Raw genomic sequence first — 22,159 nt, forward strand, 5'->3', positions numbered from 1 at the left:
TCTCTCTCTCTTTCTTACACACACATACACACACAATGGTTTCTTCCTTCCTTTTCTCACCCCACTCCTCTCTCCCTCTCTCTGTCTTTCTGTCACTGTCTGTCTCTCTCTCCCTCTCCACATGTATATACTGCTGGGTTTCTTCTCTCTCTTCCTCTCAAATCTGGCAAAACCCAAACCAAATTAAAATATCCTCTTAACTAATCCTGGAAGCAAGCTGGAATTGGATGGGGACCCATATTATGGGGGAACACATAAAAATGCTTTGCAAACCACCAGGTGTTATCTAAGTGCCAGCCATTATTATTGGTGGAAATGATAATCAACAACACGTTGCACAGGCATAGCCTCCCAGCGTCCTGCCCGTCCCCTCTCACCTCAGGACTCCTGGGGCTTGTCTCGATTTACCACTTACCGGATCAGAGGAAGGAGGTCTAAATAGGCCGCTGTCGCCAGGTCCGCCTGGGCCCCAGACATGTAGCCATCATGCAGGAAGTCGCCCAAATTAGACAGAAGGCCGTGTAAGGCATAGAGGTCACAGAGCCGCTTTATTACTCGGTGGATCTCTGGTTCATTTTCAAGTTTTCTTAGAGAGTCCACAAAAGTTTTCACGATGAAGTAGTGACAGTGAGCCTAGAAAAGATACAGCTGTAAGAATCTTTGTTTTCTCCATCCAAGGCTGCCCTCTGATCAAAGCAAAGAACTGGGGAGAAAAGAAGCTTTTTCTGCTCAGAATCAGACAACAGACAAAGATGGAAGGAGACTCGGGGACCACGCAGGCCAACAGGAACAGAAGCAGCCCTCTCTGAACTCCCTCCCAACAATATTTCAATAACTGTATTTCACTATAATTGGTTTCCTTTGCAATCTTACGTATCTCATTGCCTGCATTTGAAAGCATTATTCTCAGAAGGGGTCTGTAGGCTTTGCCTGCCCAAGGATCCATGACAAGAAAGATGAAGAAACCCTGATCTAGGCCAACCCATCCTGAACAGGAATCCTCTCGGCAAGGTCTACAATAAGTGGTTCTGAAGCCTCAGCTGGAAGACTTTGGGGGGGGAGAACTCACTCACCCCTGAAGCAGCCCGTGTAGTCCACTTTTGGATGGCTCTAATGATTAGGCATTTCTTTTTTGGAGTCAATATAAGGAGAAATCTGTATCCTTGTAACTTCCACCTACTGTTCCTGATGCTCCCTTTTAGGGCTGAGTAGAAAAGTCTGATCTTTCCAGTCCTTCAAGACAATCATTCTGTTGACGCCCAACAGAAACCTAACCAAGTCCCCTCAATGGTTTCTCGGGTGGGATGGCCTCGAGTCCCTTCACCTTCCTGCTCACGCTATGCTAGACACATTCCAGCTTCCCAATGTCCTCTCTTAAATTTGGGACCTAGAATCAAAGTACACCAAATGTGGCAGCATATATGGGGATTATTGCAGAACCAAACAGTTTTAGTGTTGGACAAGACCTCCACCATCACGGCCAAGCCACTCCAACATCCCTGCCAAGGGGCCACGTGGCATCTGCCTGAAAGCTTCCAAGGGGAGGGACCTTCACAAGGAGGCATGTCCAGCTTGTGGACAACTTCTCCTAAAATGAAGCCTCAATTTGCCTCTTTGCAGCTTCAACCCTCACCTCCTGGTTTTGTCCTCTTGGAACCAAGGAAAACAATAATTCCTCTTTGGGGCAACAGTGAATTGAAAGCCAGGCCCAGAGACAGGAGATCCTAGGTTCTAATCTAGACTCAGACAACCTAGCTGGATGACCCTGGACAAGCCATTTAGCCCCGTTTTCTCAGTTTCCTCATCTGTCAAATGAACAGAGAAGAAAATGGCAAACCACTCCAGCATCGTTGCCAAGAAAACCCCAGACAGCATTGGCATGCTGTAGTCCACGGGTCCTGAAGAGTTAGATATGATGGAACAACAAGAAGGCTCTTTACCACTGTGGCTATCCTCTGGCTTACCAATCTATCAGCTTCTTGTTTCCATTAGATTATATTTCTTACTGCAACCCAAATTCATAAGTTGATCAATGTTAATTTTTTTCATTTTTTTCAATGAGTAAGCATCATTTTCTCTCCCTCCCCACCTCTGAAACTCCTTTCACACTGTAAAATTTAAATTAACATCAATAACTCCAGGTTCTTATTTTTCCATAGTTTTATTAATAATCACTTGAAGTAGAAAAAATAAAAAGGATAGAAGTATAGAGCCTAATTTTCTAACCTAACTGGCCATGTGTGTGCATTCTCTTGCCTGGCTCCCAGCCAGCCTCCTCAACCGTGTTCTGGGAAGAAGAGAGTGAAGGTGGTGCCACACCAGAACTTTTATCCTCCGTTGCCCCCACGCACGTGTGTTGACATCCGTCCATTCACGCAGTGTTAAGCACGCAGATGGGATGTTGGGTAAGAAGAGCTGGGTTGGATGAGCTTTGGGGAGAAAATTCTATCTACACAACACCAAGTGAACATCAAGAAGGAAAATAAAGCTCTGGTAGTGAAGATGCCTAGTCAAGCAAAGCGAATTCCTGAACTGATTCCATCCAAAAGACGCATCACATTCCTCGTCTTGAACTAATCATGTCTCCGTTAGGAAGTGAATGACGTCATCTCTGGGCTCTTGTTGGTCCCTGGGGGGATTAGAGTTTCTAAGTCAACCACAATTGTCTTTAAAATGTCATGATTGTAGCAGCTGATCCTGGTCCCACTCACTTCACTCTTTGTTAGCTCATTCAAGTCTTCTTGGTTCTCTGAACCTATCTATCCCTTTTGTCACTTCTCTGGGCACAGTCAGATTCCATCATCTGCAAACACTGCACTTTGGCTATTTCCCAATTGATGGGCTCCCACTAGTTTCTAGTGCTACTACAAAAGAGCTGCTGTAAATATTTTCATGTGCATGGTCCCTTTTCCTCCTTCTTTGATCTCTTTAGGGTTGGCTGGCTGTTGTCCTTTGTAGAGATGACCAAAATGACATCACTCTTGTGAGGGTCAGTGGACAATGTGGCTGACTGTGGCTGAGGAGACCAATAGGAGCTCAGAAGATTCGACCACAGGTTGAGCATTGGAGATGGAGATGTCTCTAAGTCTGTGCATCTCATGCTTCTTTTGAGATACCCCAATTGTGCTTTGCTCACACAGCCCAGCACCTTCTTTGATGTGGGCATGCCATGCCAGACAGTCCTGTGCCACCATCTCCCATGTTTCATAGTTGATACCAAAGTTCTTCAGAGAGACCTGGAGTGTCCTTGTATTCTTCTGGCCTCCATGTGAGCACTTGCCTCTCTTTTGGGTCGGAGCTTAATGGCTACTTCAGCTGAGTCAAAGAGCATGCAGAGTTGGATAAAACTTCAAATTCCTTTCCAAAATCACCAGACCAATTCAGAGCTCCACCAACAGTGCATTAATGTGTCTGTTTTCCCACAATCACTCCAACATTTGATATTTTCTCTTTTTTGTCATCATGGTCAATCTGATGGATGTGAAATGGACCCTCAAGAGCTCTCTTAATTGGTGTCAGTTTGAAAGGAGGTCTGGGTCTTCCTTGATTATGGGCAGTTTAACATTTTTATTAGCGACTTGGCTTACAAAATTTGCATATGACCCAAACCTGGAAGGAGTAGCTAACATTTTAGACGACAGATTTAGGATCCCCCAAAATCTTGAACACTGAACCAAATCTAATAATATACTTGATAGAGGTCCATGAAAAGTTCTATGCTTGTGTGGAAAAAATGACAAGTACAAGATTGGAGAGGATGTTGCTTGATGCCACATCATATGAAAAAGATCTGGAGGTCTTAAAGGATTTCAAGCTCAATAAGAGTCAACAGCACACCCAAAATTTCTTGATAATCTCATTTGTTGCAATGGCTCAATTATCTCTACAGAGATGTTATCCAACTTTCATTTCATTCTTTAATTTCGCCCTTTGCTTACTATTTCTCTCTCTCTGGATGTCTCCTTAGCATCTTAATGCCAACATATTCAAGACTATATTTTCTCCTCCTAGACCTAATCCTCCTTCTAATACCCATCTTTCTCATCACTCAGGTTTGCCACCTCAGAGCCACCTAGGACTCTCAGCTCTGTGTCATTTCCTATATCCAATCAATTGCCAAGTCTTGTTCTTCTGCCTCCATAATCTTTCTCTCCCATCCCATGGCTACCACCCTTCTCAGGGCTTCGTGCTCTCCTTTGCTTCTAGCCTCTTCCTTCAGTCATCTTCAACCTGGCCGGTTGCCTAAATCATCTTTGTAAGCATCTGCTTATGCATCTGTACTGGCTCCCTATTTCCCTGAGGAAAATATCCAAACTCCTCAGCTCGTTATTTAAAGCCTTTCACGATCTGGTCCCAGAAGATGTTTCTAGACTTATTTCACATTTCTCACATTCCCACACTTTAGATTCCAGCCAGATTCTCTGTTCAGCCAAATTGCTATCTCTTCCCCCTGCCCTGCACCCAACATCCCATCCCCATGCCTTTGTAGAGTCTGTCTTCATAGCTAGGATGCTCTCCTTTGCCTCCGTCTTGTAGAATCCCTAGCTTCCAGGCTGAATTCAGGTACTGTTTCCAACACAAAGTCTCTTCTGCTCTTGGTTGCCCCCCGTAGAATGCAAGCTCTTGAAGGTGAGGACTCTTACATTTCTGTCTTCCTATCTGCAGTGTCCAGCACAGTGCCTAACACACAGCAGGTACCGAATTACTGGTTACTAGGCTGAACAAGCTCTAAAATGTGCTGATACACACGTTCCTTGTCTTCTTGGGCACCTGCTGGCGCCTTTTCTACTCCATTCTGGTCTTGTGCTCTTTAAAACAGTGTTTGTTTTGGCCAGATTAAAAAAATATGCCATTTAACCCTTTGAGTTTGTCTCCCCTGTTGTTTCTTTTTTCATCTCTTGGCTTCTGATATGTTGGTTATTTCAGAGGTGCTATCTGTGATTTCATTGCCTATGTAACCCAGATTTTCTATCTCCAAGGGTTATTTCATTTTATTTTAAAAATTATGATGATGATGATGATGCAAAACACAGTTCCATAACGGGCATTGTTATAAGAGCACACTCATACAAAAACTAAGTCCCCAAATAAAACCATAGGTACACTGATGTGAAAGTCATCATAAGTCTTTTAGGATTGTCCCAGATCATTTCATTGCTGAGAGTTGCCAAGTTTTCACAGTTGATCATTGTACAATGATCAACTGTACAATATTCTCCAGGTTCTGCTTATTTTGCTCTGCATCAGTTCATGCAGATCTTTCCTGCTCTTTCTGAAATCATCTTGCTTATAATTTCTTATAGCACAATAGTATTCCATCACTAATATATACCATAAATTTTCAGCCATTCCCTAATTGATGGAAATTCCCTCAATTTCCAATTCTTTGCCACCATAAAAAGAGTTAGTATATAAATTTTTGTACAAGTAGGTCCTTTCCCCATTTTTATTACTTCTTTGCGATACAGACCTAGCAGTGATGTATTAATGGATCAAAGGGTATGCATTGTTTTATAACCCTTTGGGCATAATTCCAAATTATCCTCCAGAATGGTTAGATCAGTTCACAACTCCACCAACAATGCATTAGTGTCCCAATTCTCCACCTCCCCTCCAACATTTACCATTTTTCTTTATTGTCATACTGGCCAATCTGATAGATATGAGATGGACCCTTAGCATTGTTTTAATTTGCATTTCTCTAATCAAAAGAGAGTTAGAAATTTTTTTCATATTATTGATAGTTTTGATTTCTTCACCTGAAAATTGTTTGTTCATTTCTCAATTAGGGAATAGTTTTTTTTAATTTGACTTAGTTCTCTATAGATTTGACAAATTAGATAGACCTTTATCAGAGAAATTTGTTATAAACATTTTCCCCCAGTTTGTTGTATCCCTTCTAATCTTGCTTGCATTAGTTTAGTTTATACAAAAGATTTTTAATTTAATATAATCAAAATTATTCATTTTACATCTTGTAATGTTTTCTATTTTCTTATTTGTTCATAACTTATTATAGATCTGACAGGTAAACCATTCTATGTTCCCCCACTTTACTCATGGTATAACTCTTTATATCTAAATCATATCACTATTTTTACCTTATCTTGGTATATTGTGTGAGATATTGGTCCATATCTAGTTTTTGCCATACTGTCTTCCAATTTTCCCAACAGTTTTTGTTAATAGTGAGTTCTTATTCTGAAAGCTGGAATCTTTGGGCTTATCAAACACTAGGTTGCTAAGGTCATTTACTGCTATATACTGCATATCTAATCTATTTCATTGATCTACCATTTTATTTCTTAGTCAGTAACAGACTATTTTGATGATTACTGCTTTATAGTACAGATTAAGATCTGGTACTGCTAGACCACTTTCCTTCACATTAAAAAAAATTAATTCCCTTGATATTTTTGACTTTTTGTTCTTCAAGATGAATTTTGTTATTATTTTTTCCTAGTTCCATAAAATAGTTATTTGGAAGTTTGATTGGTATGGCACTGAGTAAATTAATTTAGGCTGCCATCTGTTTCCTCTTAAAGCTCATTTAATTTCTCCTTCAAATATCTGGAAGCTATACCATTTAGCATATATGTTTAGTATTGATATTACTTCATTGTCTAGTACCTTTTAGCAAGATGTAATTTCCTCCTCTATCTCTTTTAATTAGATCCATTTTTGCTTTAGCTTTGTCTGAGATTGTGATTGCTATTCCTGCTTTTTTTACTTCAGATGATGCACAATAAATTCTGCTCCTGCCCCTTATCTTTACTTTGCTTGTTTCCTTGCCTCAAATGGGCTTTCTGGTTTTTAATCCACTCTGCTATCTGCGTCTGTCTTATGGGTGAGTTCATGTCATTCACATTCACAGTTATGAATACTAACTGTATATTCTCCTCTATCTTATTTCCCCCTTTTGATCCTGCTCTTTCTCTTTTTATTCTTTCCCTCCTCATAGGAGGTTTGCTTTTAATCACCACTCCCTACTTCCCCCTCCCTTCTTTTACATTCCACATCTCCTTTGTCTTATTCCCCTCAATACTTCTCTGTAGGGTAAGATAGGATTCTATACCCAAATGAGTATGGTTGTTATTCCCTCTCTGAGCCAATTATCATAAGATTAAAGTTTAAGCATTGCCCATCACCACCCTCATCCTCCCCTCCACTGTAATAGTTTTTCATGCCTCTTTAGGTTAGATAATTTACCCCATTCCATCTCTCTTTTTTCTATCAGTGCAATCCTCTTTTTCACCCCTTGATTTTTTTTGCATTTCATATCATCCTAATCAGCTTATTTCCACACCCTGTATGTATACTTCTTCCAATTGCTCTAATATTGATAAAAAATTCAAAGAATTACAAATATCATCTTTCTATGTAGGAATACATACAGTTTGACCTTATTGAATCCCTTAAATTTTCTTTCTTATTTACTTTTTTCAGGATTCTCTTGGGTCTCATGTTTGGACATCATATTTTCTGCTCAGGTCTGGTCTTTTCATCAGTAATGCTTGACATCTATTTTATTAAATGACCATTTGTTTTCTCTCTGAAAGACTATACTCAGTTTTTCTATATAGGTGAATATATATTGTAAACCTAGATCTTTTGCCTTCTGGAATATCATATTCTAAGCCTACTGATCCTTTAAGGTAGATGCTGCTAAATCCTGTGTAACCTTGACTCTAGCTTCATGGTATTTGAATTGTTTCTTTATAGCTGCTTGTAGTATTTTCTCCTTGGCTTGGGGACTCTTGAATATAGCTATACTATTCCTGGGAGTTGTCATCTGAGGATTTATTTCTGGAGGTGATTTGTGAATTTTTTCAATTTCTATTTTACTCTTTTGTTCAAAAACATCAGGGCAGTTTTCTTTGGTAATTTCTTATATTATGATATACAGGCTTTTTTAAAAAAATCATGGCTTTCAGGTGGCCCAGCAATTCTTAAATTGACTCTCCTAGATCTATTTTCCAGGTCAGTTGTTTCTTCAGTGAGATATTTTCATTCTCTTGATTTTGTTTTATTGCTTCTTGATGTCGCCTGAAGTCATTAGCTTCTAGCTACCCAATTCTAATTTTTAAGAAATGATTTTATTTGTGAACCTTTGAACCTCCTTTTCATTTGGCCAATTTTCTTCTTATATTGCTTTCATTTCTCTTCCCCATTTCTCTTTGCTTCTCTTTCAGTTCTTCCAGAACCTGACACCAATTTGTATTTTTTCTTTGAAGCTTTGCATGTGTTTGCTTTGTTTTCACTATCCCCTTCCATGCCTATGCCTTGCTCTTCTTTGTCTCCATAAATTTTCTATGGTTAGGTGTTTTTCTCTTCTCTTCTCTTCTCTTCTCTTCTCTTCTCTTCTCTTCTCTTCTCTTCTCTTCTCTCCCTTTCCTTTTGATGTTTGTTCATATTCCCAGCTTTTTCCTTGACTTTTACCTTTATCTTAAAGGTGGGCTCTGTTCTCAGGGTAGAGAGGACTGTCTTAAACTTCAGTTCTTCCTTAAGGCTACTCTTAACTCTATTTCTGGGTTTCTGCAAGTTCCAGCTCTTTTAAGGTGGCATGATGGCCTGTGGGCTGGGAGCTCTGAAAGCCATCTCCCGTTGCTGGTTCAATCACCCTGAGACTGCTGATGGCTTGCAGAGCTCAGAGCACTGTGAACTACCCTTTGCTGGGCTCAGAGTCTTGCTTCAGAGGCTTGGAAGGGGGCTTTTTGGTCTTACTCTCTCTGGGCTTAATCATGTCAGGCACACTGTGGACTGCCTTATCCTGGGACTTGTAACTTCTCCTTGAGCTTTGATAAGGGTTAGTTCTGGGTCTGGTCTGGGTTTACATAGGTCAGCTTGCTGAAGGCTGTCTTGCGCTAGGGCTCAGGGCCTCTCCCTGGGCTTATATTGGCCAGGGGTGCCATGTAGACTACCTTATGCTGGGGTTCCAGTCCTCACTGCAGGCTTGGGCTGGGGCTTCCAGACTTGCTCTGTGCTTACAGAAATCAGGCATGTTAGGCAGACTGCCTCATGCTGGGATTCCAGCTCTTACTACAGGCTTGGGCTGAGGCTTGGAACTTTACAGTGTATGCATGGGGTTGCCCTGCTTTTGGCTTAGGCAGGGTCTCAGGATCTGGACAGTGGCTTGGACCCAGGTTCTGAACCTAGACCAGTAGATGTGGGGGTGGGTGGGGGGCTTGCTCTGTATTCTTTGGTGTAGTCGCCTGTGGGCTGTGCTCCTCTTTCTGCCTTCCTTTCAAGTTGTTTTCTGCATGTAAGTCACTTCACTCCCCCTCCTTGTTGGTTCTTTCACTCCAGTATTCATTTTAGGTTGGTTGGAGAAGATTCTCATAGTGGTTTACACTTTCTCTGCTTCTACTCCACCATCTTCCCACACACTCGGTTCTTGTAAATAGTAATAAGTTGCCTTCCCCTGGGGATGAGCTGAAATTCCTGCCAAGCTTCAAGGTTTACAAAGTACAGTCTTGTGATATAAGCACTGTAATCGTTTCTAGTTTTCAGATGGGAAGGCCAGAGCTCAGTGAGGATGAGTGACTTGGCTAGGGCTGCATTGTTAGCCTCACATCTAGCCCTCCCTGCATACACCATGCCATCCTATATGCCACCCTGCCCCAGTATGGGCCACAGAAAATAGAACCGAATCATGGGATCATAGAGAGAAAGATGGAAGGGACTTTAGAAATCATCTTGTCTGACCTCCTCTTATAGATAAGAAGGCTAGAGAAGGTAAGTGACCAGGGTCACAGGGCTATGATCCAAACCCAGGTCCTCCTGAGCACACAGCTAAGGTCCTATAGCCACCCAGGGGAGTGAAGACTGAGGACGAGCAGGGGCTACCATTTTGGGAATTTCCTTTTGCAGGCACTCCCCTGCCCCAATCCCTCTTAACATTACTCCAGGGCCAAGAAAACTTTGACAATAGTAGGTGAATCCTATCTAGATTTTCCAAGGAAGCAGAAATTCTTCTACCTGGCAAGAGTTTGACAACTTCCTGTCTCTGATTGTAACTTTTTGAATTATATCCCAAAATCTTGCTCCTGAAAAATCTTTTAGTTTGTTCCCCCTTCCCATTATTTTAACTTGAGGACCATATCCTGAAACCATGGTATGTGTCCTGGGGTACAGAGGAAGGCAGGTAAAGAACCTTATACCATAAAATTATAGCCAAAATGGCAATGGGGTCATTGAATGTGCTGCTCTGACTAAGAAATGGTTTTTCCAAGGAAAGGTTCATCATCTAGTAGACCTTCATTTCTGAGAGACCCAAGTCATCTTTCTTTGTTTTGCTCAGTGGTCCCTATATTTAGGAAAGCTCTATTGCTGAGAACCAATGAGAAAGCTCATTGGTTCCCCCACTTAGTTCCATCTCTCTGTATCTCAGTCTGTTTCTCTTTGTCTCTGTTTCTCTGTCTCTCTTCAAATTCCTAGTAAGTTTTTACATTTGAACAATAATTTACACTTAAACTTTTCAAGACCGTCTCATGTTTCTGCTCTCCTCTGATCCAGGTTGCTTTGGGATGGCCATCTGTCTGTGGGGCTTAGGGCCTATTCTTCAGGGTCTTTCTGCCTTGTCTCTGCCCCTGCCTACTGAAGACAATATAATAGTTCCTAATTCTGAACAACAGTGCCTATGTTGCCTATGGAAGGAAATGGTGCTGACGTGCCACCAGGTGGCACAAATCTGCCGTGTCTCAACTGGTCAAGGGAAATTCCAAGCCTTCCTAGGAGCTTCCTTAGGGTCCCCTGAACAAGCCTGGTGTCAGCAGGATTCCAGCCTCTCCTCCCACGTAAGATCTTCAGGTCTTCTTAGATTGCTACTTCAATAGCCCTACAGCAGCTTAGGTGGCACCCCCTTCTCTTCCTGCCTGTAGAGTGACGCCTACTGCTCTTTGCTTCCTAGACTCTCCCTCTTCTCTCTGACACTGATGCCTGGGCTACTGCAGCAGGTTTGGGCTGATCTAACCACCATATGTCCCCAGCCCAGTCCATCCTGCAATTGGCTGTCAGAGTGACTTCCTTAAAACTCCCCCCGGCCCATGACACTTCCTACTTGATAAACTCCCATGTCTCCTTGTTGCTTCCAGGATCAAAGAGAAAACCCTGGGCTTGGCTTTCAGAGCCACTTTTCCACTCGCCTTTTTGCACAGGACACACCTGGTCTGGGTGTCTCCTTCAGGTTTCAGCTGAAGCCCCATCTTCTGGAAGAAGCCTGTTCCAATCCTCTTTACCCTTGGTGCTCTCCATCAGAGGTGACCTCCAATCACCTCTTCTGTGTCTTACTTACATGTAGTTCTATGCATGTTGCCTCCCCCACTAAACGGTGAGAACCACTGAGGCAGGGGAAGCTTTTATCCTTTTTAATATCCCTGGTGTGTAGCACAGTGCCTGGCATGCAGTAGGTGCTTAATAAATGTACTAACTGAAAATCATCTTTTAGTTCAGGGGTCGGCAACCTTTTTGGCCGTGAGAGCCATAAAAGCCACATTTTTTAAAATGTAATTTCATGAGAGCCGTCCAGTGCTCACAGTGCGGCTCCTGTAACAGCGCCTGAAACAAATGGACTTTATGGCTCCTGCAGAAAGAGCCGTATCTGGCCCTCGAAAGAGCCAGATATGGCTCGAGAGCCCTACGTTGCCGACCCCTGTTTTAGTTGGTGGCATGAAGGGACGAGTCCATTTTCCCAAAACACAGACTGAAGTCACGTATCAGTGAAATTCAATGAGCACAAACAGGATTCAGGAGGGGGCAGGAATTGGTATGCCAGGGCCTTGCCTGGCTTTTTTTGTCTTCGATGTGAAGGCTTTAAACAGCCAGAATCCAATAAAGCTGTGTTACTGTGTGGTCTCACAACACCAAAGCTATCTTACTGTGAGGCTTAAGTTCTTTAACTAAAATACTGAATACTGAAGCCTTGCTAGTAAAATAAAGGCAGCAGTTAAATAAGGATGAAGAGTGGAATGATGGCAGAGAGGAGATGACTGACATTTTTTTCATTCTGAATATAGAGTAGGAGGGAAGGAGGAAGAGAGAGACAGACAGACAGACACAGAGACAGAGATTGAGACAGATGGATGGACAGAGACAGAGAGAGAGTGAGATGAAGATAGAGAACAAGAGAGACAGAGACACAGAGAGAAGGGGTGGGGGTGGGGGAGAAATATCTGTTATATAGTCATTTAGTAGCCAGTAAAGGACTTACCTTGGCTGCCTGGACATGCAGGACAGAGGTCTGGTTCCATGCCACATACTGATCAGTTCCAGAGCTGGTCAAATCATATAGTTTATGAGCCGAGTTCCTTATAAGCCTGAAGACGATAAACCAGAGAGTATGAGTGTTGGTATCTGGACATCAATCCTTTTTCTATTGGGCCATACAGGGATTTGGCCTGTGGCAGAACTCTGGTGTCTGGTACTTGGAACATTAACATTCAAGCTCCAGCTCTCCTCCAAGTCCGACCTTATCCCTGATCTCCCTCCTGGGTAGGCTGACTTCCTCCAGGGCCATCTCACCTTCAAGGCCATAGATTCCACACAATTGAATTCAGAAGGCATTTGTGAAGCATTTGGTATAGACCAGCTGCTAGACACACAAATACCAAAGCCAAGAGAGGCTCTGCCTCAAGGACCTCATATTCTACTCTATTATCTCTAGTAGCTCCTCGTCCGCCCCAGGATGAAATATAAAACCCTCTGCATGGCTTTTTTATTCAAATCCTTACCTTCTGTTTTTGAACTGATATCAGTTCCAAGGCAGAAAAACAGTAAGGACTAGGCAATTGGAGTTAAGTGACTTATCCAGGGTCACACAGCTCTTCTCTGTGGCTTTTAAAGCTCTTCCTAACCTGGTCCCTTCTGACCTCTTCAGTACTCTCACACCCTATTCCTTCTATGTACTCTCCAATCCAGAGGCACTGGACTACTTGCTATTCCTTGACTGAGATCTTCCATCACTTCTATAGCTTCGAAAACTCGTGCATTATACCATTTCTTAGAACTTATTTAAAGACAACTATGTTTCATGACTGTCATTCCATTATATCTTTTCTTTTTTCTTGTTTTTAGAACCTTTACCTAAGAGCTAGGCAAATGAGGGTAAGTGACTTGCCTAGGATCAAACAGCTAGGAAGTGTCTGAGGCCAGATTTGAACCCAGGTCCTCCAGTTGGCGCTTTTCCCACTGAGTGGCCCTCCTTTATTAAACTGTAAGCTCCTCAAGGGCAGGGTCTGTTTTTTGTCTTTTAAAAAAAATCTGAGATGTATAGCAGAGTTTCTGCCACATAGTAGGTTCTTAGTAAATACTTGTTGACTTGATTTGACTTGGACTTACTGAAGGAAAATCCACATTATAAGATGGTTCTACCCTGCTTCCTGTCAGGAGGATATTAAGTGTCTGCCTTCCACTCTGTGAACATAGCTTAGGGAGGAGGTGACACTATTGTCCTTGGCCCTGACTGCCAGGACAGCAGTTCATGGGGCCGGATTGGTCAATGCTGGCAGCTTTCAGCCATGACTGAGCCTTGGGAGAGACAGATTAAGCCAGACAAAGGTTTAGCCCTTTGGAAGACGCTGGCAGCTTCTTGATCTAGTTTGGCCCCTTCAGCCTCCTCTGGTTTCCTTATTCCCCTCAGCCCCTGGGGCTCAGCACTTTGCAGAGACTCTGGTACCAACCTGACCTGGCTTTTTCATTTCTATTTGCTCTCTTCTTAACTTAGAATCTTCCTTCTTCTCCCAGGCAGGGTTTGACCTTTCCCACCTGCCTAGTGTTTGTCTAATCACTGTGTGCTGGCCTAGCCCCAGGCAGGATATGACAGAAAATCTGATTACTTTAGGTTGGCTGATTTTTGCATTGCAATTGTCTATCTCTGTCTCCCTTTCTCTCTCTGTCTCCATCTTTCCCTCTCCTTCCCTCTTTCTCTCTGACTCTTTTTCTTTCTTTCATGCTCTCTCTCTCTCCTTATCTCCATCTTTCTCTCCCTCTCTCTTTCTTTCCCTCTCTCTTAATGTTTGCTCTCTTTCTCTCTCTCCCCTTCTGTCTCCATCTTTCTTTCTCTCTCTCTCCATTTCCATCTCTCTGTCCGACTCCATCTCCCTCCCTCTCTCTGCCTCTTTCTCTCTTTTTCCCCCTATCATCTCCCCCCTCTCTCTTCTCTCTCCCTCCCTCTCTCTCTATGTCTCTTTCTCTCCCCCTCAATCTTGCTCTCTCTCTTTCTGTCTGCCTCTGTCTCTCTCTTCCCCCTCCTCTCTGCTATCTCTCTCCCTCCCCCCATCTTCGTGGATGTACTTCTCCAGACCAGTCCAACCCAAAGGGAGCTTCAGTCATTTTGACGGGAAAGGTTTATGTCAGCGAGGAGAAGGCAAGGCTGTCCTCTCCTGTGTGGGGAGATTTTTTCCCTCCTCGCACTCACCTGGCTGCTACATGGGCAAAGGCTTCAGTGTAGAGGGCTGGGCTGAGAAAGTCCGCTGCCTTCCGTGCTGGACACCTGTCTGTCCGTGTGGAAGTGAAGTACTGGATGGTCTGAGGGAGGACCATGTGTGACCCAGAGCCTTGAGAAGACTGAATCTGTAGGTAGCTCTTCACCAGATACCTGGAGGAAACAGCCAGTGAGTAGGTTGTCTGGGTCCCTGCCGGTCACTTAGCAACCACCCCTTGGCTTGTGTCTAGCTTTGGATGGGCCTCCTAAGATGCTCCAGAAAGACAACTAGAGGCCAAGAGCCAAAGAGAGGGTCTCGGGTCTCTTCCCATTTTCCCATCCAATATGGGCAGAGTTGCCATTGCTCATCCTCAGATGTTAAATGCACTGAGAAGCCCTGGATCCTGGGACTCTGCTTAGAGGTCCGCAGGTGACGGGGCACTCTACGTCCCGAGGCTGCCCATTCTGTCTTGCCTGCACCCTTTCTTTGCTTTGAACTGAAATCTGCCTCGGCAATTTTTGTTCATTATTCTTAGTTTTGTCCGTCCGGCCAAGCAGATAAAAGCCTTCCATTTGACAGTCCTTTAAATGCTTGAAGACAACAATCACGACCCCCTTAAAGCTTTTCTTCTCCAGGTTAAAGACCTCTCTTAGCCTCAGTTTTCTTATTTAAAAAATGGGGGAAATAGTTAACTCCCCTCCCCCCCAAGAGATGTTGCGAGGCCTAAATAAGAGAATATTGGTCAAGTTCTTTGTAAACTCTGAAGTGCCTTCTAACTGGAAGTGTTCCAATAAAACATGGTTTTGTGTTATCTCAGCTATTCTGGTCGTCCTTCTCTGCATGTGACTCACTTGGTCAGTATCTTCCCTAAAATGTCATTGATTGAAACAAGATTCAGACCCTGCCTTTGACCCCTACTGGGAAATCATGGGCGAGGGGCTTCCCACTTTGTAAAATGACATAAGATGACTAAGATTTCTTCCTGCTCTAAATCACCGCAAACTTCATTAAGTCGCTTATTCATCCTCTTTGAGGTCTCTGTCTTTCCATCTGTAAAATGAAAGGATCTGAGTAGCTTATCTCCAAGGCCTCTTCCAGCCCTGAAATCAAGGACTCTGCAGTTGTGGGCACAGCTGTTCCCAGGACTGTCCTCTCTTAAGGCAAGATCCATTCGGGAGAAGTTTCAGAGGAAGCCTCCAAAGCCCGGTGACATTCCTGATCAGGTGTCCAGAGATGTCCAGCTCCCAGGCTAAGGGGTCTGGGAAGAGTTCAGACATACCTGGCCGTCTGCAGGTACAGCACTGTGTTTTCTCCTTCGTACGTACAGGAGGCTGATAATTTCGTGACCAGGGAGGGCAGTCCACTCAGCAAGGAGTAGCCATGTCCACCACAAGCCCTCCGACACGTCTCAGCCCCCAGGATGCAGTAGTCTGATATGAAAGCTTTCATTCCTGAACTGAGGGCATGAAGCTGTGAAAATAAACAGACGTAGTAAGACTTAGTGGGATGAGTGAGCTTGGATGGCACATAGCCTTGGGTGCTGGGGGTGGGTGCAGCGAGAGGGAAAATGAGGAGAACTTTGTTTCTTCTCTCTCTCTCTCTCTCTCTCTCCCTCCCTCTCTCTCTCCCTCCCTCTCTCTCTCCCTCTCTCTCCCTCTCCCTCTCTCTCCTTCTCTCTCCCCCTTTCATCCTTTACTTTAATTTTTAGTAACAACTCAAAGAGAGTAGGACAAGGGCTAGGCAATTGGGGTTAAGTGACTTGCCCATGGTCACCTCACTAGAAAATGTCTGAGGCCAAACTGGAACCCAGGTCCTCCCAACTCTAGGCTTGGTGCTCTATCCACTGTGCTACCTAGCTGCTGGGAGAAAACTGTAAAATTCAGTTTTTTCTCCCTAGAGATTGCTTCTTTTTGAAATGCAAAATAAACCCATTTTTCATCATTATGGTCCAAACCCAAAGTGGTTAGACCTAGAATAAAAGGAACAAGCCTACATTGGATGAAACCCATTAGAATCAGTTAATTCTTGTCAAGGACATGAATGATGGTGGCTCCCTAACCAAGCTGATTATCTGCCAGGAGCCCCTCAGAGAAATAAGGGCCTCCATCAGGGTCCATCGAGTCCATGTAAGCAGCAAAGCCTTACATTGATCCCTGTTGTCTGAAAATTAGGCCACAGGATGGATGGATACCCAATCAGACCCCCCCGTGTGACTCTCTTCTGATGAACGCTTTTTATGACTAAAATTATTGTAATCTATATTTTTAGGATAGCCTCAAGTTTTGTAGTATAGATATAAAATGTCTTTATAGAAATCCATTTATAGGACTCCCCTTATAGAATTCCCCCTAATATTTTATAATAAATCAGCATTTAATGAGTTAATAGTTTATTCCCTCAGCAAAAAATAGCAGAAGCTGCTTTAATCTTTTCTCTCTCTGCCTCAAAAAGTCTGAAGGACGGAGCATGGTATTTCCAAACAAAACACCCTCGTTGGATGGCTTTCTCACACTGAATTTAAGCCTGTGAACCCAAACATTCTCACACTTTATTACTTTCCCACGTTAGACTTGCCCCCCGAATTTGAGAGTTCTCACACTTTTATCCACTTTTGAAATATGTTGAAGGTTCTTTTATTAAAATAAAACTTAGATAAAGCAGAGTTTTGGTAGCTGTGGGGCCTGTTTAGTCTCAATGTAATCTATATGTAGAATTTTGTAGGAACTTGTTAGGTGTGCCAGCTTAACCAGTACAACCTTGAGTTCTTCTCTGTTTTAAATTTGAAATGTAAATTTTTCCAGCATTCGTGTGACTGAGAGAAAAGTATGAAAATAAAAACTTCACAGGAAGTTCTCAGAACGGCTTCCGGAAATCCACTGGGTCTCTGACTCTCTTCTTTCTCACCCAAACACCCCTGCAGACCCCTGGAGCTGCTGGCTGGCTTCCAGCAATTCCTGAAGGAGTTGTTGTTGCTGTACTCTATAATGACGGCTCCCTGGCTCACCAGCATGGGAGTGGGGCAGGTGAGAGCAGCCATCACCGAGACACTGTGCTGCTGCTTCTGGGGTCCAAAAGAAACCGAAACTTCCTGTTACTTCATTCACCCTGTGCGAATGTTGTTTCTCTCAACAGGATGAAGCTAGGGATTACTTGTTTTTGTAGCCCGAGAGCCCGGCATTATGCCTGGCACAAAGTACGTACTTAATAAATGCTTGTTAAGGAATGAATGAATGAATGAATGAATGAACTGATGGAGCTGCCCCCTGGACAGGCTTGGCCACCTAGCCAAGGGAACAGGTGATGTCTGATTCAGGATCCAGATATACTCATCTCCTTGGATAAAAGGCTGGAGATAATCCTGGGTTCAAATCCTGCCTCTGAGCTTCTCACTAACACGTGAGCTTTGGCCGTCCTTTGTTTATGTCTGCTTCTCAGGGGGCACAGGTTATCCTGAGGGTGGAAAGAAGGGGACGGAGAGGAAGCCCAGAGAACAGAGAATGATGGGGAGAGAGCTAGAAGGGAGGGAGCCTAGAGACATGTCTAGAAAGCTTGGTGAACATGACAACATGGTTTGTAATAATCCATGTCCACAGGGAAGCCATGCCTTGGAGATGGTGTGTGGAAGAAGGAAACGGCCTGCAGGAATACTCCCAAAGTCAGGGTCCCCCCAGAATTACCTCGGGCAGGCTGGTGGCATTCCCACTTATTATTCTTTGGTAGGCGTTCCTGAAGAATTCCGTGACACTATTATTGACGAAATGGAAGGCGTAGGCCATGGCCAACTGGGGAAGCAGCTTTTGTTGCTGAGTTTGATAGTTGAGGATTTTCACCTCTGGTTCACTGAGAGACAAGGAAGGGAGGAGAAAGCCAAGAGAGAGGAGAGATTATACAACAGTTTCTGAAGCTGACAGAGCTTAAGACCTGGAGGCACTCTCCAAGGTACCCGTCCTGCAACACCCAACTTTGGGTCTGGATATTGTGCAACAATGAATTCTCTCTCTGGCTTAACTCTGACCCAACTATGTTGGTGCTTAGGAAATCTGGCTGCCTGACCCGCTAATACCTGCAGCAAGGAACAGAAGGGCTTAGAGCTCCTCTAGGCCAGCCTCCTAAGTCTTTGAGGATCCTGAGCGTTAGTCCAGGGACACACAGGTAGCAGGTAAGTGGCCAAGCCAGCATGGGAAATTCAGGTCTTTCAACTCCCAGGTGAATAGTTTTTCTCTGTGCCACAGTTGTCTAGTTAGCAGAATTCACTAATACGTTTTGTAGACTCAAGCCAGGAGCTGGACCTCCCCGGGCCTCAGATTTTCTGTCTGTAAAATGGAGCTCATTCTGTTCCTCTTGCCACACCCTCCTGCTCTCACAGAACAAACTGTGAACATGTGAATTTTGCCTCCCTTTGGTTCCCAGATGAAGGGAAATGAAATCAACAGGGAGGAAATGAGGTTGAATTCACAGAATTATGACTATGACCGATAAAGGGAGGCCTTGGGCTTCAGGTGGCCACGTCCCTATAGATGAGCAAACCGAGATCCAGAGATGAGAAAAGACCTGTCTGTTTTTATCTAGCAGAAATGAGAATCCCCATCACAACAGGGCCCCTTCCTACCTTAGGGCCCCTCTTTGCTGTACTTTGCAGAGATATGAGATTGATGTTAGCTTCACTGCAGCCCAGAACCCCCAAATTTAAGTGAGCCCTCGGCCTCAGGCTCCCCCAGAGCAGAGATGACAGCCCCACACCTGGCTAATACAAGCTTATTTAATTTTCATTTTCCCAATTACATGTAAAGACAATTTTTAATAATTGTCATCCTACATTCTGCTCCCCGGCGTCTCTCTCTGTCCCCCCTTCCTTCTCTCTTCCCTGAGACAGTAAATAGTCTGATAGAGGTTATACCAGTGCTGTCATGCAATAGATATTTTCATACTCTCATGCCACGAAAGAAGGCACACATTGCACATGCCAGAAAGAAGGCAATGATGCACACTTTATTGACTGCCTGCCATTGTTCTATCCTTTCAGTTGTGTCTGAGTCTTGAAGACCCCATTTGGGGCTTTCTTGGCAGAGACACTGGAGTGCTTTGCTATTTTCTTCTCCAGCTCATTTGACAGATGAGGAAACTGAGGCCTACAGGGTTAAGAGACTTGCTCAGCATCATTCAGCTAGTAAGTGTCTGAGATTGGATTTGAACTCAGCTCTTCTTGATTGCAAGTCCAGCACTCCAACCAATGTTTGGCCTCGGGTAAACACTTGCCTTCTCTGGGCTCCAGTTTCCTCATCTATACAACAAGGGGCTGGAATTGGTGTCCTTTGAGGTCCCTTCCAGCTCTAGAAATGGAACTTGGTTCAACAGGGGGAGGCCCAAATTCCTCTCCAAAGTTCCACTAGTTTCTTCCAACAGCTTGGCAGAGAGACCTGGGCCCACCTTTCTCAAGGCTTAGAAAACCAAGCTGGTTTTCCTGGGTGGACTTTCAGGGTCATTCACTGGAACTTCCACTCCAGAAAATTTGAGGGATTTGATAAGAAGTATTATTCTTCATTCTCTATTAGTCATACATCCCAGGGCTAGAGTTGGAGGCCATCTAGTCAAACCCTTCCATTGAAGAGATGAGGAAACTGTGGCTCAAGGACAAGGTCACCCAAGCAAGAAGTAGCAGAGCTGGGATCCGAACTCTGCTCCTCAACAGCAAGTCTAGTGTGCCTGCTGTAGTATCAGCACCTTCCCCAGGAAGACTGGAATTCAACCCCACCATGTTTACAGCTTTGCTTATGGCAGATATGGACATCTGATCTTCAGCTGGATGAGAGATCTCAGGAGACATGTTGGGGAACCTCCCTGTTTTACAGACAAAGAGGCTGAGGGAAGCCACGCTAAGCCCGAGGTCCCACAGGTAAGAAACATTAGGGGTGGGGGCAGTTAGGTGGCTCAGAGGATAGAGAACCAGGCCTAGAGATGGGAGGTCCTGCGTTCAAATCTGGCCACAGATACTTCCTAGCTGGGTGACCCTGGGCAAGTCACTTAACCCCCATTTTCTAGCCCTCACCACTCTTCTGCCTTGGAAACAAAACAGTATTCATGGTGGCCTCTTCCTCTAGCCCTGATACTTAGACCTAAGCGTGGGGGTGGAACAAGAGGGGAGAAGAGGCCACCATTTACCAGAGAAAAAGGAATTGGGGGAAGAAGGGAAGAAGGGAAGAAGGCAGATTCTCCTCTGCTCAGGTAGTGCACCCAAGCTTGCCGATGCCCTGAGGGCACTTGGCCTACCTGGATGGAGATAATCTTCCCCACCCCCAGCTGAACCTCTCCCCTCTTTCTCCCCAGGCCCCTAAATTTCATTGCTTTAGGATCAGGGCGCACTGTTCTGCTCCTCATGGCTCTCATGAGGGAATTCTTGCAGGGACTGACTGGTTTGTCTCTTTATTCCCGGCTCCCAGCAAGGTGCCTGGCACATAGCAGGCATCTAATAAATGCCATATAATTAGGCCACATGCTCCAATAAAAGGTGAGAGGAGGTAGAGGGTCCCGGCAGCCTGACGTAGCCAGGCACCCCTTCCTAGCTCCCTGGACGTCCCTAGAGGAGCTCAGCTCTACCGACAGAATCCAGGTGGGAGGATGGGGGGAGGTCCAGACTGACCTTCGGTAATTCACAAAAATGTCCATGTTTAGCCAGTTTGGGATCAGGCAGGCAGTGTGTAGCAATGGAAAGAAATAACCCTGGTTCTGGGATCACAGGACTGGAGTTCAAATTCTGCCGGTGCTTCTTATCCCCTGTAGGAATCGGAGTCACTTGTTCTCCCTCAACTCTAAAACGGGCAGGTCGCGTTCGGCCCTAGATCTGGGGCTTTCCGACAGGGAAAGCATCCGGCAGGTCTGGAGGCAAGTCAGGAGGGGCACCACTGCCGTACCTGGGCTTGATCTTGGACTGATGGCGGACGACCGAGTAGCGGGTGGCAATGACGCATGTCTTCATGAGGGGGGGGATGAATTCGCTGGAGAGCAGCTGGACCCGGACCACAATCATAGCGAGGTAATTGCTCTGGGGGGTCCCCTTCTTCACGTAGGTCCCATCGGCTAAAACCTAGATGGGAGACGGAGAAGATGAAGGGCCCAGCCCAGGGATGGGAGAACTTTTAAAGAGGGACCGAAGGAAAGGAAATGCTCCTGTCAGTCTGTTTCCAAGGCAACTCTTTGGCAGTTTCATTGCACTGTATCCTCCTCACTGTGTTCGTCAGATTAGGAATAATGTCGCCTGGCCGGATAGAGCATTTCAGGGGGCCGCATCTGGCCCTCGGGACGTGGTTTGCCCGTCACTGGTCTGGGGCACTAAGCGCTTGGGAGCTTGCCTGGAGACGAGGGTTTGGTTCAGAGAAAAAACTGTGGTTACGGTGTGATTCCCTTCCCTACCCCCCAAGAATTTAGGGGTCTCCGAGGACCTTAGATCAACCCGCTGCTTTTACAAATGGCGAAACACAATTCTCTTTTGTCTCCTTGTTTTCCTCTTCTCTAGGATTATAGCTCTGGAGTTGGACTGGACTTCAGAGACTGACTAGTCCAACGCTCCTATTTTAGGGATGAGGTAACAGGCTTGGGGAAGTCCAGTGACTGGCCCAAGTTCACATAGTACTATGGAGCAAAGCCAGAATTTGAATGCAGCTCCACTGTTTTCCTTGCCCTCAGGGCGCTTATATTCTTCTGAGGACAGGAAGCTGAGAGGGGAATAGGAAGCAGAAAGCTTC

At 44.7% G+C, this 22,159-nt stretch overlaps 1 protein-coding gene across 1 annotated transcript in view; it reads right to left on the reverse strand.

Annotated features, from left to right (window-relative positions):
* Positions 1-115: 115 nt before the first annotated feature.
* ACOX2 (acyl-CoA oxidase 2) overlaps positions 116-22,159 on the reverse strand; it is a 40,499-nt gene continuing 18,455 nt past the window's right edge. Inside the window, exons 4-9 of the mRNA XM_044675666.1 lie at positions 21,329-21,501; positions 18,098-18,260; positions 15,700-15,890; positions 14,414-14,593; positions 12,209-12,314; positions 116-633 (exon numbers count right to left, since the gene is read on the reverse strand). Coding sequence (XP_044531601.1) covers positions 412-633; positions 12,209-12,314; positions 14,414-14,593; positions 15,700-15,890; positions 18,098-18,260; positions 21,329-21,501 — 1,035 coding nt within the window. The 3' untranslated portion in view covers positions 116-411. The remainder of the gene's footprint in view (positions 634-12,208; positions 12,315-14,413; positions 14,594-15,699; positions 15,891-18,097; positions 18,261-21,328; positions 21,502-22,159) is intronic.

This window comes from Gracilinanus agilis, chromosome 1 (genome assembly GCF_016433145.1).
Source record: "Gracilinanus agilis isolate LMUSP501 chromosome 1, AgileGrace, whole genome shotgun sequence".
In the NCBI taxonomy this organism is placed as follows: domain Eukaryota; kingdom Metazoa; phylum Chordata; class Mammalia; order Didelphimorphia; family Didelphidae; genus Gracilinanus; species Gracilinanus agilis.